The following is a 25,181-nucleotide window of genomic DNA, read 5'->3' on the forward strand; positions in this document are numbered from 1 at the left end:
TAAGGCTGCAGGGTAAATGACAAATGTAAGGTATGATAGTAAAGTTTTTGATACTGATGTGCAGAATCCTAGATTCATAGATTCTAAGGCCAGAAGGTACCACTCTGATCATCTAGTCTGACTTCCTGTATAAAAAAGGCCAGGGAACTTCCCCCCAAAAATTCCTACAGGAGATTTTAGAAAAACATTATTGTAATTTAAAAATCTCCAGTGATGGAAGATCCACACATTTTGGTAAATAGTTCCAATGGTTAATAACCCTCACTTGAAAATTTTTTTACCCCTATTTCCAGTCTGAATTTGTCCTGCTTCAACTTCCAGACGATGTGTTTGGAAGTAGCTGGCCTGCAAGCACTTATCTCATTGAACATTATCGATTTGCTCAGGACAAAATAGAATCTGTAGAAAACTCTGCCCAGACTACAGTCAAATCAGCTTGAGTAGGAGACAACAACTCCCTCACTCCCAGCAATAAGCAAATGTAGTTGTAAGACTAATGTTTTAGACAGCAGTATGAATTAAACATGTTTGTGGGACTTAACCTATCTTACTTTCCTTAAGAATTCTTAGAAGTTGTGAGACTGCTTCCACTTTATAAGAAAATTAAATCTAGTTTTGGTCAAAGCCAAGTAGGTCTGTCAATGTAAATATACTTAATTGATTCCTATATGTAGAAAATAAGAGTACTGGAAAGCAAACAACTGCCGAGTAATGTATAAAATTTAACTTTTCTCCCCAAAAGCAGATCCTGCTTCAGCTCATTAATGGTGTTATGACACAGGTTCAGGGCATGGTGGGACATCTTGGCATGAGTGGGAAAGACCCAAACTGTAGGGTAGTAACTTTGGCAACTTGTTGGACAAGTTGTAAAAGTCTAAAAAGAGGAAGATGCCAAAATACCTAACGAAGTCAGGTTTTAGAATTCAGATGCTCATAGAAAGTTTACAAAAACTTTGCTATCCACCTTAATATTTTCATTATTATATTGTAATTTACATGTTAGCGCCACACAAGAATTATTTGTTCTGAGCACAGTCAACTCCCAAGGAAATTCCTGCACTGGCCTGGGGGCAGTATTTAAGTTCTGTATACAGGATTGTTTTAAATAAAATCTTAAGGTAAATGGACGTGATTAAGAATAAAAATTTAACAAGAATATATTTGGACTTCTATACAGTTTGTTTATTTTTAAAACAGAACCTAAGAACCGCCATACTGGGTCAGACCAAAGGTCCATCTAGCCCAGTATCCTGCCTTCCGACAGTGGCCAATGCCAGATGCCCCAGAGGGAATGAACAGAACAGGTAATCATCAAGTGATCCATCCCCTGTTGCCCGTTCCCAGCTTCTGGCAAACAGAGGCTAGGGATACCCTCCCTGCCCATCCCAGCTAATAGTCATTGATGGACCTATCCTCCATGAATTTATCTAGTTCTTTTTTGGTAAGTAAAGGAGAAGCTAATATTACCTGAAGCTACCTGCAAAGGCCTGATTTCCAAGTTCTGCTTTCTGTATTAGTAGCAGCATAAGGAATGCAACCTCTGACTCGGTTTAGAAGTTAGCAAAATCACCATCAATAGCTACACCAGAAATATAGAACCCTTGAGTGCTTGAACTCAGGTTATAACCAATAACAAAGCCTTTTAGTTCTCCTTTAGAAGGTTTTGTTTGGTTGGTTGGTTTTTGTGTGTGTGTTTTTTAATAGCTTGAGCCAACACACGCATTCTGATTATAGCTTGGCACTTAAAAAAAAAATAAAGGCAGCTTTCACTTCACCTTTGAATTCATTAGATGATTGTTCACTTTTTAAAAATTAAAATGTACCAACCATAATAGCTACACTCTTTATTAATGCACAGAAGGCATAACATACAACTTCAGATACAGAGAGTTATATATGAAGCTTCGATACTTTATGCACTTTATCTTCAGCATTTCTGAAGTGTCTATTACATTTGGTATCTAAATATTGAACAAGCGTACTGTGAGGCCTTCCTATATTGAAAATTCTGTAATGCAAACATTTAATATTCAGCTTGGGAATAGTACCACTGCCCCATATACAAATACCCACAAACTAAAGGAGGTTTGGATTCAAACTTGTTTGCTTGAACCCATCTCTAGAAGACAAACACACACTCTTGATTTTTTTATAGTAATCTCTAATGTTTGTCTGAAGAGACTGGCCTTTTCCCCTCCCCATAAGGCTAACAAAGGGTCAGACTGAGGCTTAGATACATGAAAGCAAAAAGAAATTAGATTGTAAAAGCTAGGAAATCCAGAGTAAAAATTGCTGCTCATCCACTTTTGTGCACAAATAAAAAACAGAATCTGTGCATCACACACTCTTGTTGAGATCTGTTTAATATTTATGCCCAATGACACATTAACAGCAGCATGACAACCTTAGCTATCAATTTGCTCACTTTTTCAGCTTAAACTTTTCGGCTATAATGGAAAAACTGACAGAAGTTCAATAGTAGCACTACTGGTTACTAAAAAGTTTGCCTGCTCTAAAGCACATATTACAGAAGTAATGGTGCTATTTAGAACTATTCTGTGAAATGTCGGTAAAGTATCATAGCTAGGGCCCTACCAAATTCAGGGTCCATTTTGGTCAATTTTACAGTCATAGAATTTTAAAAATAGTAAATGTCATGATTTCACCTATTTAAATCTGAAATTTCACGGTGTTGTAATTGTAGGGGTCCTGAGCCAAAAAAGGAGCTGTGAGGGGGTCGCAAGGTTATTGTAGGGGGGCTGCAGTACTGGTACCCTTACTTCTTCCCTGCTGCTGGAGAGCAGCGGCTGCTGGCTGGTAGCCCAGCTCTGAAGGCAGAGCTGCCCCCAGAAGCAGCACAGAAGTAAGGATGACATGGTATGATATTGCCACCCTTACTTCTGCGCTGCCGCCTGCAGAGCTGGGCCCTCAGTCAGCAGCTACCACTCTAGGGCTCCCTAGCTCTGAAGGCAGCAGCGCAGAAGTAAGGGTGGCATGGTATGGTATTGCCACCTTACTTCTGCACTGCTACTGGCGGAGCACTTCTTTCAGAGCTGGGCACCCAGCCAACAGACACTGCTTTCCGACCACCCAGCTCTGAAGGCAGCGCAGAAGTAAGAGTGGCAATACTATGACCCCCTGCGACTCCCTTTTGGGTTAGGACCCCCAATTTGAGAAACACTGGCTTCCCTTGTGAAATCTGTATAGTATAGGGTAAAAGCACACAAGACCAGATTTCATGGTCCATTATGCCTTGAATTTGGTAGGGCCCTAATCATAGTCCATGCTTTAATCTAGTCTGACCTCCCTACATTTTGTTCAGTTCTCTGCAGCATTCCTACAAATGACCAAAGAGTTCTTGACTATATCGGAGCAATAGCGCCTCAAGCACCATTCTTCCATTGCCCAAATGCTTCCATTAAAGAACACTTTTCTAATATCTACCCTAATTTTTTCCTTCAAGATATCAGTTCTTCCATCACTTCCACAAATTATTAAATAAATATCTAAATAATTCCCATTCGTATATCTATCTTGAAGGCATTTATAGACAACAGGAGTATGTTGGATTCTCTATTCTACAGAAGCGTAGCTCCCTCAGACTCTCTTCAGGTCTTAGCCTCCACTTCTTGGATCACTTTTATTGCCCTCGTTTGTAATTCTTCTATCATATTTGAACTGTGAAGTTCAGAACCTCACACAGAATGTGAAGCGAGAGGTACATAAGGCTATACAACTACCTCACCTGTTCTACAGGTGATCCCTTTATGTAGGCATAAACAACACACACTGATTATATTTGCCATGGCATCAGAGCTGCAATTTCATATTTGGTTTTCCAACTACCATCATCCCTAGGGCTCTCAGACTCTCTGAATAACAAAGTTGCCACTGCTAAGCAGTTCCCAAGACGCTATGTCATGGTAGCATGAAGTTACAGTAGATGTCAGCTAAAGGATTATAGTTAGCACTCTTGGGTTTACTGACCTTAATTTGTAACTACTTAACATTCCAGCTTATAAATATTTGACTCTTATGAGACTTCTAGACAAGATAAGAAGACTCTTGCCTGCCAAGATAACTCAGTTGTATAGAAGGGTGCCTAGCATTTGTACACACTCTTCAAGAGAACTAGTATATTCAGTTTACTAGGATCTGTTTACAGAGGGTAAATTGCAGTTGGCTCTTTACCAGAAGACAACACATGCTAACGTAAGTTACTATGCAATTACCATTGTTTCAAGTTGAGTTACTATGTCATTACTGCAGAATAACCTACAGTCAAGTATACAATTAATCCATGTCACCAGTGAAGATAATCCACAAAACATTAAAGCTATTTAAGATAGTGTTTGAAAAAATTGCTAGACACCCAACAGCCAGAGAACAAAGCCTGCCAGTCAGGGCAAATAAAGATGAAGGAGACCGAAAGATAAGAGGCAACCCCTTAATGAGAAACCCAGCTGCATGGAAGAAGGCAGGTTTTGGGACTCCTAGCAGGGTTGCTACAGGGCTCCTTTGTATCCACTGGCTAGTAAGCCTCTAATATTTCTAAAGTGTATTCCGTCATCCCATCAGGATCCAGGATAGGAAAGATCTTTCCTCAGCCTTAGTTTTGGGAGTGGGAAGAATCTCCATTACTCTAACAATTCCCAGCCTCCACTTTTGGTGTCCTTCCATCCCAGCCAACAAAAATGTACTTAAATATTTCTAGAATACTCATTACTACAGTACCAAAATGCCTAATGGAACAGCTCAATTGTTTCTGCTGTTTGTACCTTTTACAAACACAGCAGAATGAAAGTGTGTCAGTTTCACCACTACCCACAGGGTTTTCGATAATAGTAATGACACTAACCAATATCTCCCACATCGACAACAGCGAAAACCACCAAGACTGCTGGAACTTGGGGCAACAGAGGCACTCACATTGTTTGCAGAGTCCAGAAGACAGCACTGGACCAATTTATACTGGATTCACTTTTGGAATGTTATATTCACAGCTATAGAGGCTAAGATTCTTTTTAAATGATAGCTCAGAATATTACTTTCCCATCTATCCTTCCAGTCCATACACATATTCATGGAACACAAGGTACAGGATTCTATCTATCTCCTACATAGGGCTGCAAGGAAGAAGCAGGCAGAGTTCTCTTCATTACCCTCATTGACATGTATAGAAAAGAGGTCAGAACGTGGTCCTTTGAATTTGAAGCCTGTCAGATAGTCTGGCAGCCTCTATCCTTTGGACAGTGCTCCTCCCAGTAATCTTTTTTTCCAGGCTTGCAGAAAAAGCTGCCCTAGATTTTGTTGCCCAAATCACCCTTTCATCCCATTATTATTGATACTGTTGCCCTCCTTCATGTTAAATGCTTAAGATCATAGCACCAAAGTGCTATTACAAAAATTTATAAAACCCAGTGAGTTATAGAAACTACTGCTATGATCACAGACTGAACACATCAGACAAGTTTATCAGGAACAAGACAACACTTATCTAAGAGCTAAAGCAAATCACTGCATTCTGAAGGCCACCAAACCCCATTTCTGGGATCTAGTGGCAAATTAGCGATCATACAGGTTATCAGTCTCAAGACTAAAGGAATCACAAGCGCATCAAGTTGAGCTGTCAAAGAGTATTACTGCTACAAGTACACCCTTAGTACCTCAGAAATCTTTAAACAAATTTATGAATGCTGAGCTCTAGCTCATCATTAGCTATTATGAAATAATTCGAATAAAAAAAATACTGTATATCCCGAACTTTCCAACAAGTTTTAACACCAGTTGCACTGGAATTAAATCTAGTTTATCAACACAAATCAAATACTCTACGGCCTCTGCAGCTCCTTTCCTTCCACCTGTGCTAATACTGATACTTAGTTGCATACTGCATGTTGCCTTTCATCTGAGGAGCTATAAAAGCTCTTCACAGACCATTAATTAAGCCTTACAGCACACTTGTGAGGCAATTTTTTTTAACAAATGAGAAAACAGAGCCAAGAACAGATCTCATGACTCCCAGCCCTATGTTTTAACCAAGAGACCATCCTTCTGCTCCTGATAAGTACCTGGAAAGTGAGTGATCAGAGACCCAGCAAAGTCTTTATTTGAGTTCAGGCACACTCAAGAAGCACAAATGTTCAACATTACTTCTTTCCACTGTTAGTCCAAGTCAAATATTAACAACTCCTAGCCATGTATTATATGTTTAACTAGATACTAGACATTTGTATTTAGAAAAAGATATCTTCTGACCATTCTAGTCAACTGCTTCCCCAAATTTAGAGACAGAATAATTAGTTTACGCCGGAAAAATCCTGAGTATTGGGAGCCTTCAGAAAATATAGTACTAGCTTAACCTGAAGTTCTTCCTTAAGAGCCAAATATCAAGTATTGGAATGTAGTACTCTCTAGCAATTGTGAGGTTAAACAAAACAAAAACAAAAACAACAACAACAAAATCGTTGTTACAACCCACACCACAGCCTAAAGGGTGGAATAATTAATTTAGAAAAATGTTCTGAAAAACAGGCAAATTGCCACAGAAATCAAAGGTATCCATGTATTTTATAAAACATAGCATCAATCGTTTTAGCTATGCTGAATAAAGAAATCCAAGTATTCCTTTCAATAATTGCAGTAGGAAAGGAGAGCAGGAAAGTCTTTCGAATTAATGTTTGTTTCAACATTGTTTACACAAGTTACTCCCAAATTGTTATTAATATTACTTATAATAATGTCATATAACCTAAACAATAGGAGTGATTAGGGCACATTTGCAGCTTCCATGGTCAATATAAATACATACATGATGTATATGGAACTCTAAAAACCTGGCTGGGCAAGGTCAGCATTTTCAAATAATGGAAACAAGAATAACTTCACCCACACATACTTTCTAAAATATACTATGAACGTGTATATATACACACACATCATTTAGCATTAGATTATTGCTAAATATTTTTAAAAGAATACCTTTGTGGAGTGTGTTTATGAGCCAGCTGGTGGCCACCCTTCACCCTAAAGGTGGTTGTATTTCAATAACGATGTTGATAATTTATAGAAAGACATTTTAGCATTCTTGTACATAGCACCACAAACAAAATATGATCATCACTTCAACAGATACTATGAGTTAATCACTAATCCCCTTGGGGCCAGGGAACTATACTTCTCTTAAGCTACTTAAATGGCCTTCAAGTAGGAAGATCATATAAATAAAAGAGGTGAAAAAAACCACACTGGACTGGAACGTTAGATCACAGCACACGTCCTAGGTATGGAACAAAACTAAATCCTCCCACCCTTTACTTAACATACATTAATACCGTGGGGTTTTCTCCATCAACCCTAGTCCTGATAACCTCCAATAGTTCCAGAGGAAGAGTCTGTTTCTGTTTAAGGTCTAACCCTGAAACCGCTGTACCCTATACCTCTAAGAGGGGTACGTGGTGGGGAGAAGGAGATAGGCAGAGGAACTATTTGTTATCAGAGCGCTAGCGTTAGTTATTGTTGCAGGGGCTTTCGGATACAGGACCCTAGAAACCGCCCCCATTCAGATAGCAAAGGGATGGACACAGACGCCCCCCCACCACGGTCCATCGTTAAGAGATGCGGATACACCCCCCCCCACACACACACACACAACCAACCCTGTAAGAGGAACAGAGAGCCCACAACTTCCCCCCACTCTCCCACTCGGGCGGCAGAGACCCCACAGCCTCCCCACGTTTGGGGACAGAGCAATGGGCAAAGACCCTCCCCCACACAGGGGGCTGGAGAGCCTGGTTCCTGAACTGGGGCACTTAGGGATGATTCCGGTGGATGATGCTTCTTCCCAGCCCTATTATCTCCTTCTCCCGACCCCATACATCCCACCTACCCCTCCCGGCCCCCACAGCCCAGCACAGGCAAAGCCTCCCTAAAACGGACGGGAAGAGATAGGGTCCAATTCACTCACCCTCGGCAGCTCCCAGCCAGACTCAGCTTCGACCCCCTCCCTCCCCTGCATCACTTCCGGGGGTGAAGCGTCAGCTGGCTGCGTGCGGCGGCAACACGCAGCAGAGCGTCCCGACGCTGCACGTACAGTGAGGGAAAGAGAGGGCAAGGAACCTACTCCATCCCCGGCCGCGGTGAGTGGGGAACTCTATGCTGGAGCGAACCATTGCGTGAGGAAGGGGGGAATTGTGAGGAGGAGGGCTATAGGGCGTTTGGTCCTGAAGGTAAATAATGAAGGGACTATAGAGGGGAAAGAGACCGATGCTGGGATGAAGAGAAGGCCTAAATTGGTATTTTGTGAACAGGTGTTGCCAACTTCCCCCCAGCCTCTTACATTGGTACAGTCCAGCCTGAAGGCGCCTAGGGGAGTAACCAGTGGGGTGCTGAGCGGGACCCGGGAACGGCTCCCTGCGGCCTGGGGGAGGGACTGGCGCAGAGCAGGAGAAGGGGGCTGGGGGACGGTGGGCGCTGCCTCTTTGCTAGTGTCACCGAAAGGGCCCGCTCTGGCCCTGCTGGGGCGGGTAAAGCAGTGGTGCTTAGCCAGGGGGCCGGGACCCCCTGAGGGGCCACCAGCAGGTTTCAGGGGAGCGCCAGGCGGGCCAGCGTTAGCCTCGCTGGGGCTCAGGGCAGAAAGCTGACGCCCCACCCCATGAAGCTGAAGCCCGGGTCCCTGAGCCCTGCCACCTGGGGCTGAAGCCAAAGCCTGAGCAACTTAGCTTTGTGGGGGCCCAGGCAATTGCCCTGCTTCTTACCCCAATGCCGGCCCAGGCCTTTATATGCAGAAAACCAGTTGTTGTGGCACAGCTGGGCCACAGAGTGTTTATAGCATGTTGGGGGGAGGGGGGCTCATAACATAACATAAGAAAGGCCGTACCGGGTCAGACCAAAGGTCCATCTAGCCCAGTATCCTGTCTACCAACAGTGGCCAATGCCAGGTGCCCCAGAGGGAGTGGACCTAACAGGCAATGATCAAGTGATCTCTCTCCTGCCATTCATCTCCACCCTCTGACAAACAGAGGCTAGGGACACCATTCCTTACCCATCCTGGCTAATAGCCATTAATGGACTTAACCACCATGAATTTATCCAGTTCTCTTTTAAACTCTGTTATAATCCTAGCCTTCCCAACCTCCTCAGGTAAGGAGTTCCACAAGTTGTGACTGTGCGTTGCATGAACAAGAACTTCCTTGTATTTGTTTTAAACCTGCGGCCTATTAATTTCATTTGGTGACCCCCTAGTTCTTGTATTAATGGAATAAGTAAATAACTTTTCCTTATCCACTTTCTCCACATCACTCATGATTTTATATACCTCTGTCATATCCCCCCTTAGTCTCCTCTTTTCCAAGCTGAAGAGTCCTAGCCTCTTTAATCTTTCCTCATATGGAACCCGTTCCAAACCCCTAATCATTTTAGTTGCCCTTCTCTGAACCTTTTCTAGTGCCAGTATATCTTTTTTGAGATGAGGAGACCACATCTGTACGCAGTATTTGAGATGTGGGCATACCATCAATTTATATAAAGGCAATAATATATTCTCTATCCTCTTTTTAATGATTCCTAACATCCTGTTTGCTTTTTTGACCGCCTCTGCACACTGCGTGGACATCTTCAGAGAACTATCCACAATGACTCCAAGATTTTTTCCTGACTCATAGCTAAATTAGCTCCCCATCATATTGTATGTATAGTTGGGGTTATTTTTCCCAATGTGAATTAGTTTACATTTATCCACATTAAATTTCATTTGCCATTTTGTTGCCCAATCACTTAGTTTACTCAGAAAGTAAAAGGTTGAGAGCCCCTGCTGTAAAGGCCCCCAACGCTCTCCTGCACCCAGTGGCCTCTCTAGCTCCAGGCAAGCTGGGCAGCTTCCCAGGTGGCCGCTTTGGCCCGACTTCCCCTCAGTCCTGGCAGAACTTGGGCCAGGCCAACTCCAAGCAGTGCTGTGCCCATGTGCACCAGGTCCAATGCTACTCATTCAAATGTAGGGTTGCCAACCCTCCAGGATTGTCCTGGAGTCTCCAGGAATTAAAGATTGATTTTAAATTAAAGATGTCATGTGATAAAGTCTCCAGGAATTCATCCAACCAAAGTTGGCAACCCTAATCAAATTACCTCCTGTCATAGAAAAGTAGGCCCTCACCTGCCTACGGGTCTCCGTGCAGACAGGGTAATGGGTACCCCTGGTGCCTAGAGAGACTCCCATCATAGAGAAGCATCCAAGAACCAGCTTCCTGCAAACTTAAAAATGGGGATTCCTCATCTTGTCCTGAGCCCAGGGGCTCATGGTTCGGCCCTGTGGACCTTGCTGCTTGCACTGGTGGAGGGTCCCTGTGCAGGGCCTCCTTTTCCTGTTTTCTCCAGGTTGGGGACCATAAGGCTAGCAGATTCCCGATTCCCTAGAAACAGAGGTTCTTGCAACCTCCCCGCGTGGATAAAATTACACCCACTTGAAGTCCTACTTCCACTGCGGGTCCCAAGAACTATTTCGTGGGCCAGCTCTGAAGAGTTCAGTATAAATGAAAGTGAGGACTTTTTTTTTTTTTTTTGGAAACATTAAAACTGAATGCATATATTTAAGCTTTTAAAACACTCTCTAGTGCTGTGGTTCTCTTATTGTGGCCCATGAGCCAACAGTAGTCTGCAGAGCACATCCTGGAAACATTTTGAGAACCAAGCACTGGGGGAACAAGAGGGGAGGTAGTGCATGAAAGAAGCTCACTTATTAAATGAGCCACAGAATAAAAAAAGTCAGAATCATTACTCTATGGCAGGGGTCGGCAACCTTTCAGAAGTGGTGTGCCGAGTCTTCATTTATTCATTCTAATTTAAGGTTTTGTGTGCCAGTAATACATTTTAACGTTTTGAGAAGGTCTCTTTCTATGAGTCTATAATATATAACTATTGTTGTATGTAAAGTAAATAAGGTTTTTAAAATGTTTAAGAAGCTTCATTTACAATTAAATTAAAATGCAGATCCCCCCGGACCGGTGGCCAGGGCCTGGGCAGTGTGAGTGCTACTGAAAATCAGCTTGCGTGCCGCCTTCGGCACGCATGCCATAGGTTGCCTACCCCTGCTCTATGGCATTAATATTTATACCTATTCTTATGTTTGGGAACTGTTCCAGTGTTAGGAAATCTACTTATTTCTCTTCATGCATTCAGTTGCCTTCGGCTTAGGGCCAAGAAGCGAATAAGGTGCATCAATCTATACTTTACTTCATGTTCACATTCTCATATTTTATATGCCTCTATTATATAAGTAAGGTCATATAAGGATACTTAAGATTTTATTCCCTGGGCTAAATTTTCCACATAGCATTAAAACTCTCTTCTCTGATTGTGATAACTATTAAGAACCAAACAAACTAGGAGGGGGTGCAGAAAGTTAAAAGCCAAGAAAACAAGCCCATGCCATTTTTGAATTGGTAGCAAAGTTAAATTGATATTGCCCTTGACTGCTTATGACCACAGTATGTATTCAGTGTCAGGAGAGGTTTAAAAATATTTGAAGCAATAAAATTCCTTCCCCTATAATAGCCTGAATAAGGATTTTTCTCTTCAGTGTTTCACTTTTATTAGAAAATACAGGGTAGGATGCAGGATCCACATGTGCTACTTAGACTGGACAAACCATCAACAATTCTGAATTGTCAAACTCAAAATTATTTGTAGGATTAGTCCTGGACTAGATCTTTTCCATTTATTCACATGTAGTGCTGCATCAGTGCTATATTATAGTGTGGCTACTGCTACATGTTGTGGAGAATCAATTCTTGGTTCTTTCCATTTGGGTGAACTTATATAGAAAGCCAGTTTTAAAATCTAGGCCATTGATTTACTATTTGAGTTGCATTCTTCTTGCTTTCAGTGTTCCTTATGCTTTCTGGTCAAGGGATTATTCAATACTTAGTGAAAGTTTAAAGCAACCACAGTTTGATCTCAAAGGGCTCAATACTGCATGTGGCCCCTCTTCACTTCCCCTTTTAGAATTCCCACTAAAGTCAATGGGAGTTCCAAGTGCAGAGAGTCTGAGTGACTCAGAAGTGTTGAGTAACACTTAGGTCACATCTGTTTTAAAGCTGAAACTTCTAAAACAGAATTCAAAACCAGGCAAAACTTCCCGTGTTCCAGTTTTCATTACAAACTGGTCACGTAGGCCATTTTCACAAAAAAAGAGTACACAAATTTATTATTGTAGATGGAAACAATGAGAAACTTTTGGGTCAAATTCATCCTTAGAGTAACCCCACTGAAGTCAACAGGGACCATTGATAAAGTCAATGGGGTTACACTAGGGGTGGATTTAGGCCTCTGGTTTTGTTTGGCTTTCACCCAGCACTAGGCAGAACTTGGTGGCTTTGAATTTTGCTATAAATTTGGAGACTGGCTGAAAACAAAAAAAAATTGAAGGAGTGAGACCTTTCAAAGGTGAAAACCCATCTGAGTTGCCAGCTGAATGCATTGTTTTTACCCAGCTGATGCAGCCACGTACAGTGTAGCTATTCTACAATGTTTGTAATGCAAAAGATTAAATGGGAGAACCTAAATCAGTTTGATTTTTATGAGAAGAAAGATAGGAAGTGAATGCTGGATTTTGAGATTTTAATATTATTGGGGAATGCCATCTTCTCAGTCATCCCAAGAATCCTTGATCTCTTCTCTTCTCACAGACTCACAGGAGCTAACTGTTACAGCTGTTGTCCCTTTTGGAAATTATGAGCCCAATTCGACCCTTGTGTAAATCCAGGGGCTTTACTTCAATATGCTTACACCAGGGATTAATTTGTTTTAGTGACTTAGTTACCATGGATAGCTGTGAAATGGAGTGAATGATTGCATGTCACATCTACCAGCTGGAGAGAAATTGTGGGTTGCCACTTAGCTAAGTGTTATCACTGAGCTCTAAAATAAAAAGCTTGATACACAGTTCTTGCATTTTTTAAATGAACAATAGCCCGAGAGTGGTATTAAAAATACAATGGTACAAGAAGCCGTCACATTCAACCTGGATAGAAACAATGTTGTATAGGTTGTTGAAATAAATTTCCATTATAGACATCTGATCAATTTTGATCCAATAGACTATCAAATAATTTGTCATCATATTCAGAACTCCTTGCCAGTAGCAAACAGTCAAATAGCTGATGATGTAAAAGAGAAGCTATGCTGCTCTTAAATGTAAACATTATATTTGACAACATCAAAGCTGCTGTTTAAACTGTTTCCTATAGAGTTATATTTTCCCCCCAAATAAATATAGTGTCAGCACCAAATCAAGTGTTTGTGCAATATTAATGAGCATCCAGGTTAAAAAGGATGTAGAAAAAGAGATCCATTGTTAAAGTTTCTATTTCCTCTTATTAAAATACTACTTAACACCTTTCCTTTCTTAAAATCCTAGGTACATGCTAATAGATTTGATACTTAAAGTCAGTGGATGATCTTTGACTTGATAAGGATGGACAGAAGTAAACAGATTTACAGCTAAATTATGGCTGTCTTAACACAGGTGCATTGTGGGGAGTAGGAAGATGCAGAGCATCTTCTCCTTCCAAGCATGTTACCCAGGAGGCCTTTGTAATTTGGCTGCTTGCATTTGAGAGGCCTCGCTCATCACTGCACCTCTTCCAGTGGGAGGGCTTCCTTGGGCTGGTCTACACTCGGTGGGGGGGGGGGGAAATTGATCTAAGATACCCAACTTCAGCTACATGACTAGCGTAGCTGAAGTCAAAGTATCTAAGATCGAATTACCTAGGGTCCACACGGCGTGGGCTCGACGGCCGCGGCTCCTGCGTCGACTGCGCTACCGCCACTCGCTCCAGTGGAGTTCCGGAGTCGACAGTGAGCGCATTCGGGGATCGATATATCGCGTCTTAACGAGATGTGATATATCGATCCCGGATAAATAGATTGCTACCCGCCGATACAGCGGGTAGTGAAGACATACCCTTAGTATAGTATCTACTTCCTCTTTTGTGCATCTCTGCAGGAGCTGGGTACAATCTGGCTGTTACTGTTAGAAACTGTTGCTTAAGATGAATAGTGGGAGCTGCTGGTTAATGACCATTTTTTAAAATCTGGCCAGTGACTTTTACAGGACACCCATATTACTACCTTCCTCTGCCTGCTTCATTGCATATGTCAACACGCAGCCTACTTCTACTCCAACAATGCATAAACAAGGAAATCAGTAGAACAGTGTTAACTCCAACTCCATGGGAAACAGAAAGGAGAAAAAATTCAATGTTTGTTAAATGAAAAAAGAATCAGTGGGAAGAGGAATTGGTTTGTAAACAGCTAAGAGATTTCCAAACTTGGGAGTACACTCCCAAGTGCACAATGTGCAAAAAAAATAGCTGGCAGGGCCAGATTATAGCATATGTACTAAACGTACATGCCTACGTCCCAGCTTCTGGAGTCACATTATGAAATTAGACAACTTCTCCCTCCTCCTCCCTGCCTCCCCCCCCCCCCACCCCTCCTCCCTCTCCTTCCCTCCCAAAAAGTACGTTTCTAGCCTTTATGCTAACAAAGATAACCTCTGACAACCTGATCCGAGTGTCTCTATTACAATGATAGGCCTCCACAGCCTGCCAATAGCTCTTGCAGGGGTGCCCCCTGCAGCTACGTACAAGCAGAGATGAGGCCATGGGGCCACAACACAGGGGCTCCCATCTGGGATGAGCCTATGGCTCTGGATTGCCTTAATGCACTATGGGTAACTGGTCTTTTCATGTTCTATGTAAACTAATACAAACTACAGTATAAGAACGGCCATACTGGGTCAGACCAAAGGTCCATCTAGTCCAGTATCCTGTCTTCTGACAGTGGCCAGTGCCAGGTGCCCCAGAGGGAATGAACAGAACAGGTAATCAAGTGATTCATCCCCTGTTGCCCATTTCCAGCTTCTGGCAAACAGAGGCTAGGGATACCGTCAGTGCTTCCATTAACTGAAATGGAACTATTTATGTGCATAAAGCTAAGCATGTATGCAAGTGTTTGCAGAATTGAGGCCTATATTCTGTGTTCTTGCAGAGGTTTGTTTTCTAGAATCCGCATAAACACATTTAGCAAGACCTTATATGAAAAACTTTTAGTTATGCACAAAGAATCATTTTTCTCTAACCAAAGAGAGAATGACTAGTTAAACATTTTACATCTGTTCCTTCCAAATAAATAAATAAATACATAAAAAGTAGTAGTATCTAGTAAGAGCAAGAACATTAGAAAGACTGCATTATGTCTGTATTCCTGAGACTCCCCGACGAGTCATGAAACAAAAAAGTTAGTCTTTAGTTCACAGAAATTGTTAGCATAAAAAGAAAGCACTGGGCAACAGTATCCGAGGGTGAAATTCGGCTTTCTGATTAATGTGTGCAGCTCCCATTGATTTCAGTGAGAGAGTGCTCAGTAAGTGCGTGTTTGAGGGCACAATTTGGCTGTACTGGAAAATTGTTGATAAAGGCTAGTTGACAGTGTAGCTAATATTCGTGTGGAGAGCTCAACTACTTCAGATCTCATGGGCAAGTGAAAGTAATTCAGACTATCCTCATGCTCTCCAAAATACCAGTCATTGTCACACATGCTGGGAACATACTCACCAGAGTGTAGGTCTCTGACTTCAGGGTAGAGTCAGTCACAGAAACTAGAGCTACCTGGTCGTCAAATGTATCCCAAGATGCTAACAGTTAATGTCTCCTCACTGATAGTGGTTTTTCCATGTAATCATCAGAAGCCTTTGCTTTCACATACTAATTTCGTAGTGTTGCAGCATTTTACATTTTTGGACAGTGAAGTGTCTTTGACAGTTTTGCAACTCAGAGGTTTGGAATTCCTGAAGCTGCAGTCTTATTACTGAAGATCTGATCAGCAGTGGATTTGGCTCAGGGAGGTTAATGGCTTGGGGTGAAATGTTGGCCCTGTTCAAGTCAATGGCAAAACTCCCATTGACCTCAGCGGGGCTAGGAATTCAGCCCTGATTTCTAACAGTCCTGAACATCTGCACATTCTGTTCAGTTCAATGGGCAGCATGGCTGCTTAGCCATTTGAAAATCAGGTCATAATTGACTTGTCAGAGTCCACAGAGGGAGCCGTGGTAGAGCCAGGATTAAAACACAGAAGTTTCTGGCTTTTAGTCCAGTGCTCACGCCATGCTACCTCTGTTATCTTTAATTATTGCCACACTGTAATACATCATCAGAAATGGTGTTATGAACATGAGAAACATCTTGCGTTCCACAGTATCAATACTTTTTCCATGTGTAGTCTCAAGATGCTTTGCAAAGGTGGGTAAGCATTATTATACCCATTTTACAAAGAGGACTTGGATGAGAGTTGAAGTGACTTGTCCAAAGGAAGACGCAAGAATAGAACCCAGGTGTCCTGGATCCAAGACCCTGATTTAGCAAAGCACTTAGGCAAGTGCTTAACTTTAAGCACATGTATAAATCCTGTTGATGTCAATGAGAGTTAAGCATGTGCTTAAGCTCTTTGCTGAATAGGGATAGGCTTAAATACATGTTTAAATGCGCTGCTGGATTGGTACCTTAGAGAGTAGGCATTTTTCCTTTCTTATATAGAGTGTGAATGTTCCCAAGGGTTGGCAGGTAACCATTGTTTACAGCTATTCCACTTCATTTCACATTACTCAGCAGATATCAGAGAGGAAATATTTGTAAAACTAATTAAAGATTGTGTGAAAAATGTACATATGTTTGGTGGCCTTTTATAAACCCAAATGTTTACGCATAGGTTTCTTTTCTGTTTTTTTCTTAAGATGACACCAGTTGCACGACAAGAAGTTCTTGGCCTTTACCGCAGGATATTCAGAATAGCCAAAAAATGGCAGTCTGCATCAGGACAGATGGAAGACACTATTAAAGAGAAACAGTACATTATAAATGAAGCCAAAACCTTATTCCAAAAAAACAAAGATGTAAGTGCATCTCTGTCTGGCTTTCAGAGTTAGTCCGTGATTCATTCTTTGCACCCTGTTTTGTTTCAGTGGTTGGAAAAACATTCACGAGAGAGTTGAGTTCCCAAAACTGTCTCCAGTTTGGAAATTTATAGAATTGTAGGGCTGGAAGGACTGTTGCAGATTCAGGGTTAACTGCACCTTTGACCCCTGCCCTGGTCCTCCTTAAGGACACCCAGTTAAGGTTTCAGGCTCCCAGCAGTCAGCTCTCTCAGGCAGAGAGAACATATAAAAACCAAGCTCCTATACACATGCTAAAAGCTTACCAGAGGTCACCCATCAGTCTTATGGGGTCCTGATAAGTCCTTCCAACCCTTCTGTAAAGGTTGGGAACCCCCCTTGACACAGGGTCCTGTCCACTTACTGAATCAAAAGAAGGCCCAGTGACAATTTATACTCAGCCTTTTTATACAAAAAGGCCTTGCTTTGTCGGTCTCTGAAAACCCAGTCTGAACCAGTATGTGCAAGCCTCCCCAAGGGTGGTACATCTGGAGGTATTTACAGCCTGAGTGATGCACCTTAATCCTCCCACCTCCATTTTTATTTCTTGGAGGAGCTGTGGTAACCTTCCCCCCAACAACTTAATACACTATGGTCCCCTAGATATTGCATGCAGTGTCAGTATTCATCACAAGGGCCTTCAGAGGTCATCTAGTCGAGCCCCCTGCAGGACTAGATGCACACCTAGACCATCCCTGTCAGGTGTTTGTCTAACCTGTTCTTAAAAGCCTCCAGTGATGGGGATTCCACAACTCCCTTGATAATCTATTCCACTACTTATCTATCTATATAGTTAGAAAATGTTTCCTGATATCCAACCTAAATCCCTCCTGCTGTAGATTAAGCCAGTTACTTCTTGTCCTTCAGTGGACATGCAGGTCAGTTCACTGTCCTCTTTATAACAGCCCCTAACATATTTGAAGAGAGTTATCAGGTCCCCCCACCCCAGTCTTCTATCAAGACTGACCATACCCAGGTTTTTTTAACCTTTCCTTGTAGATGAGGATTTCTAAACCTTTTAACCTTTTGTAACTCTCCTCTGGACTCTCCAGTTTGTCCACATCTTTCCTAAAGTGTGGTACCCAAAACTCAACACCGTACTCCATCTGAGGTCACACCAGTGCCAAGTAGAACAATTACCTCTTATGTCTTACATATGGCACTCCAGTTAATACAACCCAGAATGATATTAGCCTTTTTTGCACTGTTGGATTATATACAATTTGTGATCTTCTATAACGCCCAGATCCTCTTTTGCAGTACTGCTGCATAGCCAGTATTCCCCATTTTGTAGCTGTGCATTTGATTTTGCCTTCCTAAGTGTAATACTTTGCACTCGTCTTTGTTGAATTTCATCATGCAAGATCTTCAACTCCTTATCTGGATATAATGTAATTTAAACCTCCCCAAAGAAGAAATCTTGAATCCCTCTAGTTTTCTTCATTAGTTACTTTAGGAGGTTAGAAGAATCTAGAGACCTTATAAGAAATTGCCAAGGAGGAGGAAAAAAGTTAGCTGCAAATATACTGCCTGTGGAATTGTTGTCTGAAGCAGTTTTGGATCTTTACTGATGCTTTTGTCTAGCTTTCTGAACTGCTTTGATGGCATGTAGAATTCTGTAGCTCCTTCACCTGCTGATTTTGCTGATAATACAGTAATTTTTGGCACTTTCTTTAAAAGTTTTTTTTCTATAGAAAATGTGCACAAAGTTTTTAAGCAATACAGTATTTAGAATTTAAAAGCTCTCCTTCCTTGCACGGAGAGCACAAACATGCGGACTTCAATGGTTAGCAATGATGCTTTTTTGCCTTCAACATATTAGAGTCCCATTTTTATATGGGCATTGATACCACTTGCATTCACTTTCTAGATCTTGTTTAGGACTATATTTTACTATTGAACTTTTTACACAACACCTTTATTGGCTTCAGAGGAAGTTGTACTCATGGAATGATGGCAGGCCATGGCCTAAATGTTTTATATTTTTCCTCCAGCTCCTGTATAGATATATGTAAATGGCTCAATTTATTTTTGACCACTAGTGTTCTTTCCATAAGTGTATTAATTTACATGTGCCTCTTCTTTCTACAGATGATACTTAATTAACGTGTTAGAGTAAAAATCTCCTCAGATCCTCACAATAAATCTAAGCTCTGATAGCTTACTCTTCCTCAAGGCTCCTAGCTCTCAACAGTAGGAGTTAAACTGCTGGATGGATCTGAGTGGAATTTTACCTTTAATGACTTCTCTGGACATGAAGATAAGTCAATGCACGCACTGGCTTTCACAAATTGTTGGGATTGTCCCATGATCTCTGGGAATGGTATGACACGGCAATGAACTGGAGAATCATTCTAGCTATGTTGCTAGGGACAAGGAAATCCCTGTCCTACTTTTAAAAATAAAATAAAATAAAACAAAACAAAAAAGTAAATCATGTAGATGTGCATCATTTACACCTGAATTAACAAGTACTAATTTCTGCACTTTCCCTTAGCTAACAGATCCAGAGCTGATTAAACAGTGTATAGAAGAATGCAAGGCAAGAGTAGAAGTCGGACTTCACTATCACATTCCCTACCCAAGACCTGTGAGTGTGAATCCAGACACAATGTCTACACCAGTGTGTATTTAGTCCCTTATTCAGCAAGCAGTGGGTGTTTTAGTTAAGGCAACTTTAACTTCCAGATGAGTGTTCATAAAGCTGGTAATGACAACAAATCTAGTGTGTGCAGTGTAGTTGTAGCCATGTCAGCCCCAGGACATTAGAGAGACAAGGTGGGTGAGGGAATATATTTTATTAGAACCACAGAGGGCTCGTCTACATGTCTGGGAAAGGTACTCTGAGTGTCACAACTAAATGCAAGGAAAAGACAAGCCTGGGAGGTTACATTCATAACTCTGCTAGACACTAAAAATCGTGGACTGAATAGAGACACTGGATTTATGGCTTATTACAACAATCAGTAATCCACGAATCTCCTTTTGTTTTATGACTGCAGAGGTGTTAACGGGCCATTCTGCCTTGAGTGGTCCCTTAGAATGTGCACTAAACAATCTGTTCCACCTTGTGACCCTCACAGTACCTTTCCTAGACCGGTGGAAGAGCTCTGTGTGGTTCAAAAGCTTTTCTCTCTCACTAACAGAAGTTGGTCCAATAAAAGATATTACCTCACCCATCTTGTCTGTCTAACAGATCTAGTGGTTCAAATTGTTTCCAGATGAGAGATTAGAAATAGTTGGCCTGTCAACTTTTGAGCAAATGCATAATCATCACCATAGGGTTTTTGTTTGTTTGTTTTTGTAGCCTACACTGTGAATCCTAGTTATATTAGATCAAGTCTGGTTTTGGGGAAGTGTGTGTGGGGGTGTATCTGTGGGTCCTTTTCCACTCCTCCTCCCACTGTTCTGGAAATGATTCATTAATGAAAGTGACTTCTTTAAACATGGAGGTTGCTTGTTGACTTGTTTAAACATAGGCATTGTAGCAGAGTCCTGTGTTTTGTTTCCCTGTCCAATGCGGTTTCATTTATTTCAGGTGTGCTGGCCTTCCTTCTTTCCTTTGTCATCCATAGAGACTTCCCCTCTGTTCCTATTCATTACATTTCACCTACATAGGTCTCTCTCCTTTCAAGCAGATCCTAATATAACCCTTTTTAGCTGAACCTTGGGAGGGTTTTGAAATTTATATTCTCTAGGGGATCAAACACCTTGCAGGATCCAGCACTAGAAAAGCTGATACATATAGATTAGTGGATCTTTAGAGTGTGTTTAAATTTTAAGAATATTGCTGCTTCACTGAGTGATTTTACTAATATTTGCATTTTAATAGCTATCTTTAAATCTTTCATCCTCTGAGACAAGAATGTCTGGCTATTTACACCTACCTCTTCCAATCAATATGGGGACAGGGGATTAGCTGTATGGTTCCCACTAACAATTTTATACTTACCTATGAGGTACAAAGACTTTCAAAACTAAAAGCTTGTGAACCATTTCTCTGTTTGTAGACTCAGTGACTAATTGGGCTTTTCATATGGTGCATATTATCACTATAGACCGTATCAGCAATAAGGCAGTAAGTAGACTTTGAGTATGTAGCGCTTGGGGTTGGTTTGTTGCTTGCTACGTGGTTAGTAACAAAACATAGCCACCTTTATTGTTTTTACTCAGGAATTTATGGTATATCTTACTTCCTTCTCTATTGGTTTGTGATCTTATACTTTGGTCCCAACTCTTCTGATAAAACTGTAAATCTGGATCCTGTAAAACCATTTTACTGGAATATCCTATTCAATACTATTTCAGCAAATGATGTATCATTATAGTTTGATGTTAAACTAGAAAACACAATGCTACAAAAGGCTGTAATTTAAAGGACTGGGTTGGGTACACAGCTATTGTATACATAGGGTCCTACCAAATTCTCAGCCATGAAAAACGCATCATAGACAGTGAAATCGAGTCTCCCCTCCCCGTGAAACCTGGTCTTGTGTGTGCTTTTACCCTATACTATATAGATTTCATGAGGAAGACCAGCACTTCTCAGACTGGGGGTCCTGACCCAAAAGCAAGTTGCAGGGGGATCGCAAGGTTATTTTAGGGGGGTTGTGGTATTGCCACCCTTACTTCTGCACTGCCTTCAGAGCTGGGTGGCCACTGAACGACAGCTGTTGGCCAAGCACCCAGCTCTGAAGGGAGCACCCTGCCAGCAATACCATACCATACCACCATTACTTCTACGCTGCTGGCGGCAGCTCTGTCTTCAGAGCTGGGGGGGGGTCAGAGAGTGGCGGCTGCTGACTGAGGGCCCAACTCTGCAGGCAGCAATGCAGAAGTAAGGATGGCAATACCATACCATGCCATCCTTACTTCTGCGCTGCTTCTGGTGGTAGCTCTGCCTTCAGACTTGGGCTCCCGGCCTGCAGCAGGTGCCCAGCTCCGAAGGCAGTGCCGCCGCCAGCAGCAGCGCAGAAGGAAGGGTAGCAGTATCACAACCCCTCTTACAATAACTTTGCAACCCCCGCAACAACTCCTTTTTGGGTCAGGATCCCTACAATTACAACACCGTGAAATTTCAGATTTAAATAGCTGAAATAATGAAATTTATGATTTTTTAAAATCATATGACCATGAAATTGACCAAAATAGACTGTGAATTTGGTAAGGCCCTATGTATACAATAAACACGTAGGGCTTGCAAGTTAAATGTAATTGTAATCAACTGGGAAATAGGCTCTTCTGATAGAAATATAAGTAAGTAACCCTGGTGGGTAGGTATCTATTCTCTCCAACATGGGAGGAAATGGTTTCCAAGTGTGAGTGAAAACATTGCAAGAGTCCCGCTATCAGAATGTCTCCTGCTCTCTGAGTGGGGGTTCAGTTTATCAGCCTGCACAAGAACTTTTAGCTTTATTTTTGTGTGTGTAGATTCATCTGCCCCCTCTGGGTCTCGCCCCACAACGTGGTCGTGCATTTCGAAACCAAGAAAAGCTGAGGAAGCTTTCCAAGCCGGCCTACTTGAGATCCTACGACGAAGTTTCATAACACACTGTCAAAGTGTGGTGCATATTATCACGAACTGCAAGGCAGACGTGTCTCGTGTATGCAACTGTGAATGAAACTGTGTGCTTGATAGTCACTTACACTCTTCCTGATGCCACAAGCCTAGCTGATTCAGCATGTACGATCAATGGGGATGTATGGAAAGTGTCTTGTATTTAAGATTCAACCACTGACATCAATAAAAACAACAGCTTTTAAGGAGTGAGATCCGACATGAAGATTACTTTGTGAAGTCAGGACGAAGCATGGCAGTTCTTAAATTGTATGTGAATTCGTAACGGGGTATAATGGAGATTGGCAAGCGAATTATAAATGCTCAGTTGCATTTTTAAATCACTACCCTGCACCAGGGTCATCCCAGGACAATCAGGCAGGCACAATGTCTCTTGAATACAGAGGGAGCTTGGCCACCACACCATCCTGTGTTAGGATGCAGCGTGCACTATTTCCAGCACCTGGCTAGGACTGGTGGATGGTCTGGCCCTGCTCTCCCACCCCTTCCGGAGAGACTAGCGGCACAGTAGGTGCAAGCCTCATGCCATCCTTGCACTCAAGCAGCCCAGGGCTTGTCATTGCACTGGGTTGCTACATCCTGGGGGAGGAGGGAGGAGGGGAAGAGACCTTTTGCCTTCTCCCCACCTTCCCTTTACAAAATGCACAGTAGCTGAACACAATATGGCCCATCACCTGGTTCATTATATTTCTGCAGTGACTGCAGGGCTGTACAATGGCTGGCATTTACTCTGAATTATGGAAAACATTCTAGTGTCTGTGCTTCCTGTTGAAATTAAATTGTTGCTTATAGAGGGGAAAAAACAAAACCACAGTTCTTTTTTCCCAGAGCCTCACTACAGGGGCAGAGTGAAGGTTATTTGGGTTTAATTTAATTTTAATTTAATTGGGCATTTTCATGCTTTCAAACATTTGAGTCTCTTCCGTTTACTTTAATTCTACATTTCCTGGGCTGCTAATCCATGTTTTCCCAATCGTTACTACATCCTTGCAGTGTAGTTAACTCTTAACATACAGCTCAGGGTGCAGATCAGTAACTATCTTGAGAGCTTTTCGTCTGGGAATTTAATTTTGGCTTGTTTTTTGCCTCTTGGGAATATTTATGCCCCATGCAGGAGGGAAGGAGTTCTTCATGCCCTGGGATGTTCTCTCCTCCCCCACCCCGTGTCCTTCTTGGCTCTTCAAACTTATGTCTTGCTATTCAGAGGACTGAAGAGTTAGAGGTGTGGAGGCAAATAAGTGGAATCAGAGGCCAGGGAACAGGGGAAGGCAGGATTAGCAGAAGGTTCAGTCCTCAAGCCCCACTTCATCCTCCCTTTGCCCAACCAAGTTCTCCTCATCAACCCTGCATTATCGTTCCTCCCTTCCCGGCTCCTGAAGGGCAATTATAGTAGTAACAGACAGGGCATTTCTCAGGATAATGAAACTGGCTTGGATAGCCTGATTCCTTCCTACTCTCTCTGGCTCTAGTCCATAAAGACAGTTATTCCTCAGTAATTATTAGCTGGGAAATGCCCCACAGCTGGTGCCAAGTATGTAAAAAGCCATCTGCTGCTGGGAACATGTGGGGTGAAAACCTATGACACACAGGGACAGGGGGCAGAACATTACAGAAATGAATCAGAGAACAGACTGAAATAACATTGTGGGATGGGTTTGTTTCTGAATTTCATCCAACAAAGTCAGATTCCCACATCGATGAGTGTAGCAAAATGCACTGTCCTGAAGTGCCCCTTCATGATGCGGTGGGGTGTGGCGGCAGTTCTGCCTCAATTTCCCCTTAGTGTTTCACAACGCCACCTCGCCACCAGCGCCGAACAGGCTGCTGCAGTGACTTGGCCCTATACCTAAGTCCACCCCTTTTGGGAGGGGTATTGCTCCTGTCTTCCCTCCTGCTTCAAGTGCTCTTCTGCTCTCCCTGTGGGCTCAGCTTTTGCCCTTCCCAGGCTCTTTTTCATCTCTCCCCTCAGCAGTGACAGATTAGCCACTGGGCCGACAGGGCCCAGGCCAATTGGTGACCTGGAAAAATGGGTACCCCCAAGCCCTGACCCCCAAGCAGGAGCACCAAGTGGGGCGGACAGGGGTGCCGGACAGGGAAACCCCCCGTGCCCCAACCCCGGTCCCTGACAGGAGTGTTGGGTGGGGAAAATCCCTGCACCCCAACTCCGGTCCTGGCAGAAGTGCATGGCTTGGCGGAAGTCCCAGCACCTGGACCCCAGCTACAGCCCTGGGACTGGAGGAGCTCTAGCTCCCTGCTGTGGCCTCAGGGCTGAGGGAGCTCTCCCGCCCCATCCTGCTGCCATGGCCCAGGGCCACATCAGGGAGTGAAACAGGGCTGCAGTGGGTGGGGGCAGAAAGAAGCAAACGAGTTACAGGGTGGCAGTGGGGGGGTGGTGGAATGGGGCAGACCATGGGAGGAACAGGGCAGGGCTGTGGGGGAATGGGTAGAATGGAGTGGGGCCACAGGCAGAAGGGGTTGGGAGGGGCCCCCCACTTGCTCTGGCCCAGGACCCCACAAAACCTTGTGCTCTTCTCTCCAGTCAGCCCTTCCCTGCTGGACTTCCTTCCTCTTAGGTCAACCCTGTACAGGCATAGTGAGGGCAGACTAAGTGCCAAAGGC

At 42.8% G+C, this 25,181-nt stretch overlaps 2 protein-coding genes across 8 annotated transcripts in view; one reads left to right on the forward strand and one right to left on the reverse strand.

Moving 5' to 3' along the window:
* The window catches only part of DCUN1D3 (defective in cullin neddylation 1 domain containing 3), a 27,560-nt gene extending 19,467 nt beyond the window's left edge, over positions 1-8,093 (reverse strand). For 2 of the 6 annotated variants that reach the window (XM_065558967.1, XM_065558963.1), the window contains exon 1: positions 7,967-8,081. The gene's annotated coding sequence lies outside the window, so the exon portion shown is untranslated. The other 4 variants (XM_065558965.1, XM_005304742.4, XM_005304741.5 and 1 more) reach the window with 4 other exon arrangements.
* LYRM1 (LYR motif containing 1) lies at positions 8,005-22,754 on the forward strand. Of its 2 annotated transcripts, none has more exons than XM_005304738.5 (4): positions 8,005-8,138; positions 16,787-16,945; positions 19,482-19,574; positions 22,415-22,754. In XM_005304738.5, exons 2-4 carry the CDS (start codon positions 16,787-16,789, stop codon positions 22,529-22,531), a joined length of 369 nt encoding a protein of 122 aa, XP_005304795.1. In that variant the 5' UTR covers positions 8,005-8,138; the 3' UTR covers positions 22,532-22,754. The 2 variants fall into 2 exon arrangements, with proteins under 2 accessions (XP_005304795.1, XP_005304796.1); XM_005304739.4 differs by having other exon boundaries at positions 8,110-8,228.
* Positions 22,755-25,181: the final 2,427 nt, after the last annotated feature.

The sequence above is a fragment of the Chrysemys picta genome, chromosome 10 (genome assembly GCF_011386835.1).
Source record: "Chrysemys picta bellii isolate R12L10 chromosome 10, ASM1138683v2, whole genome shotgun sequence".
In the NCBI taxonomy this organism is placed as follows: Eukaryota; Metazoa; Chordata; order Testudines; family Emydidae; genus Chrysemys; species Chrysemys picta.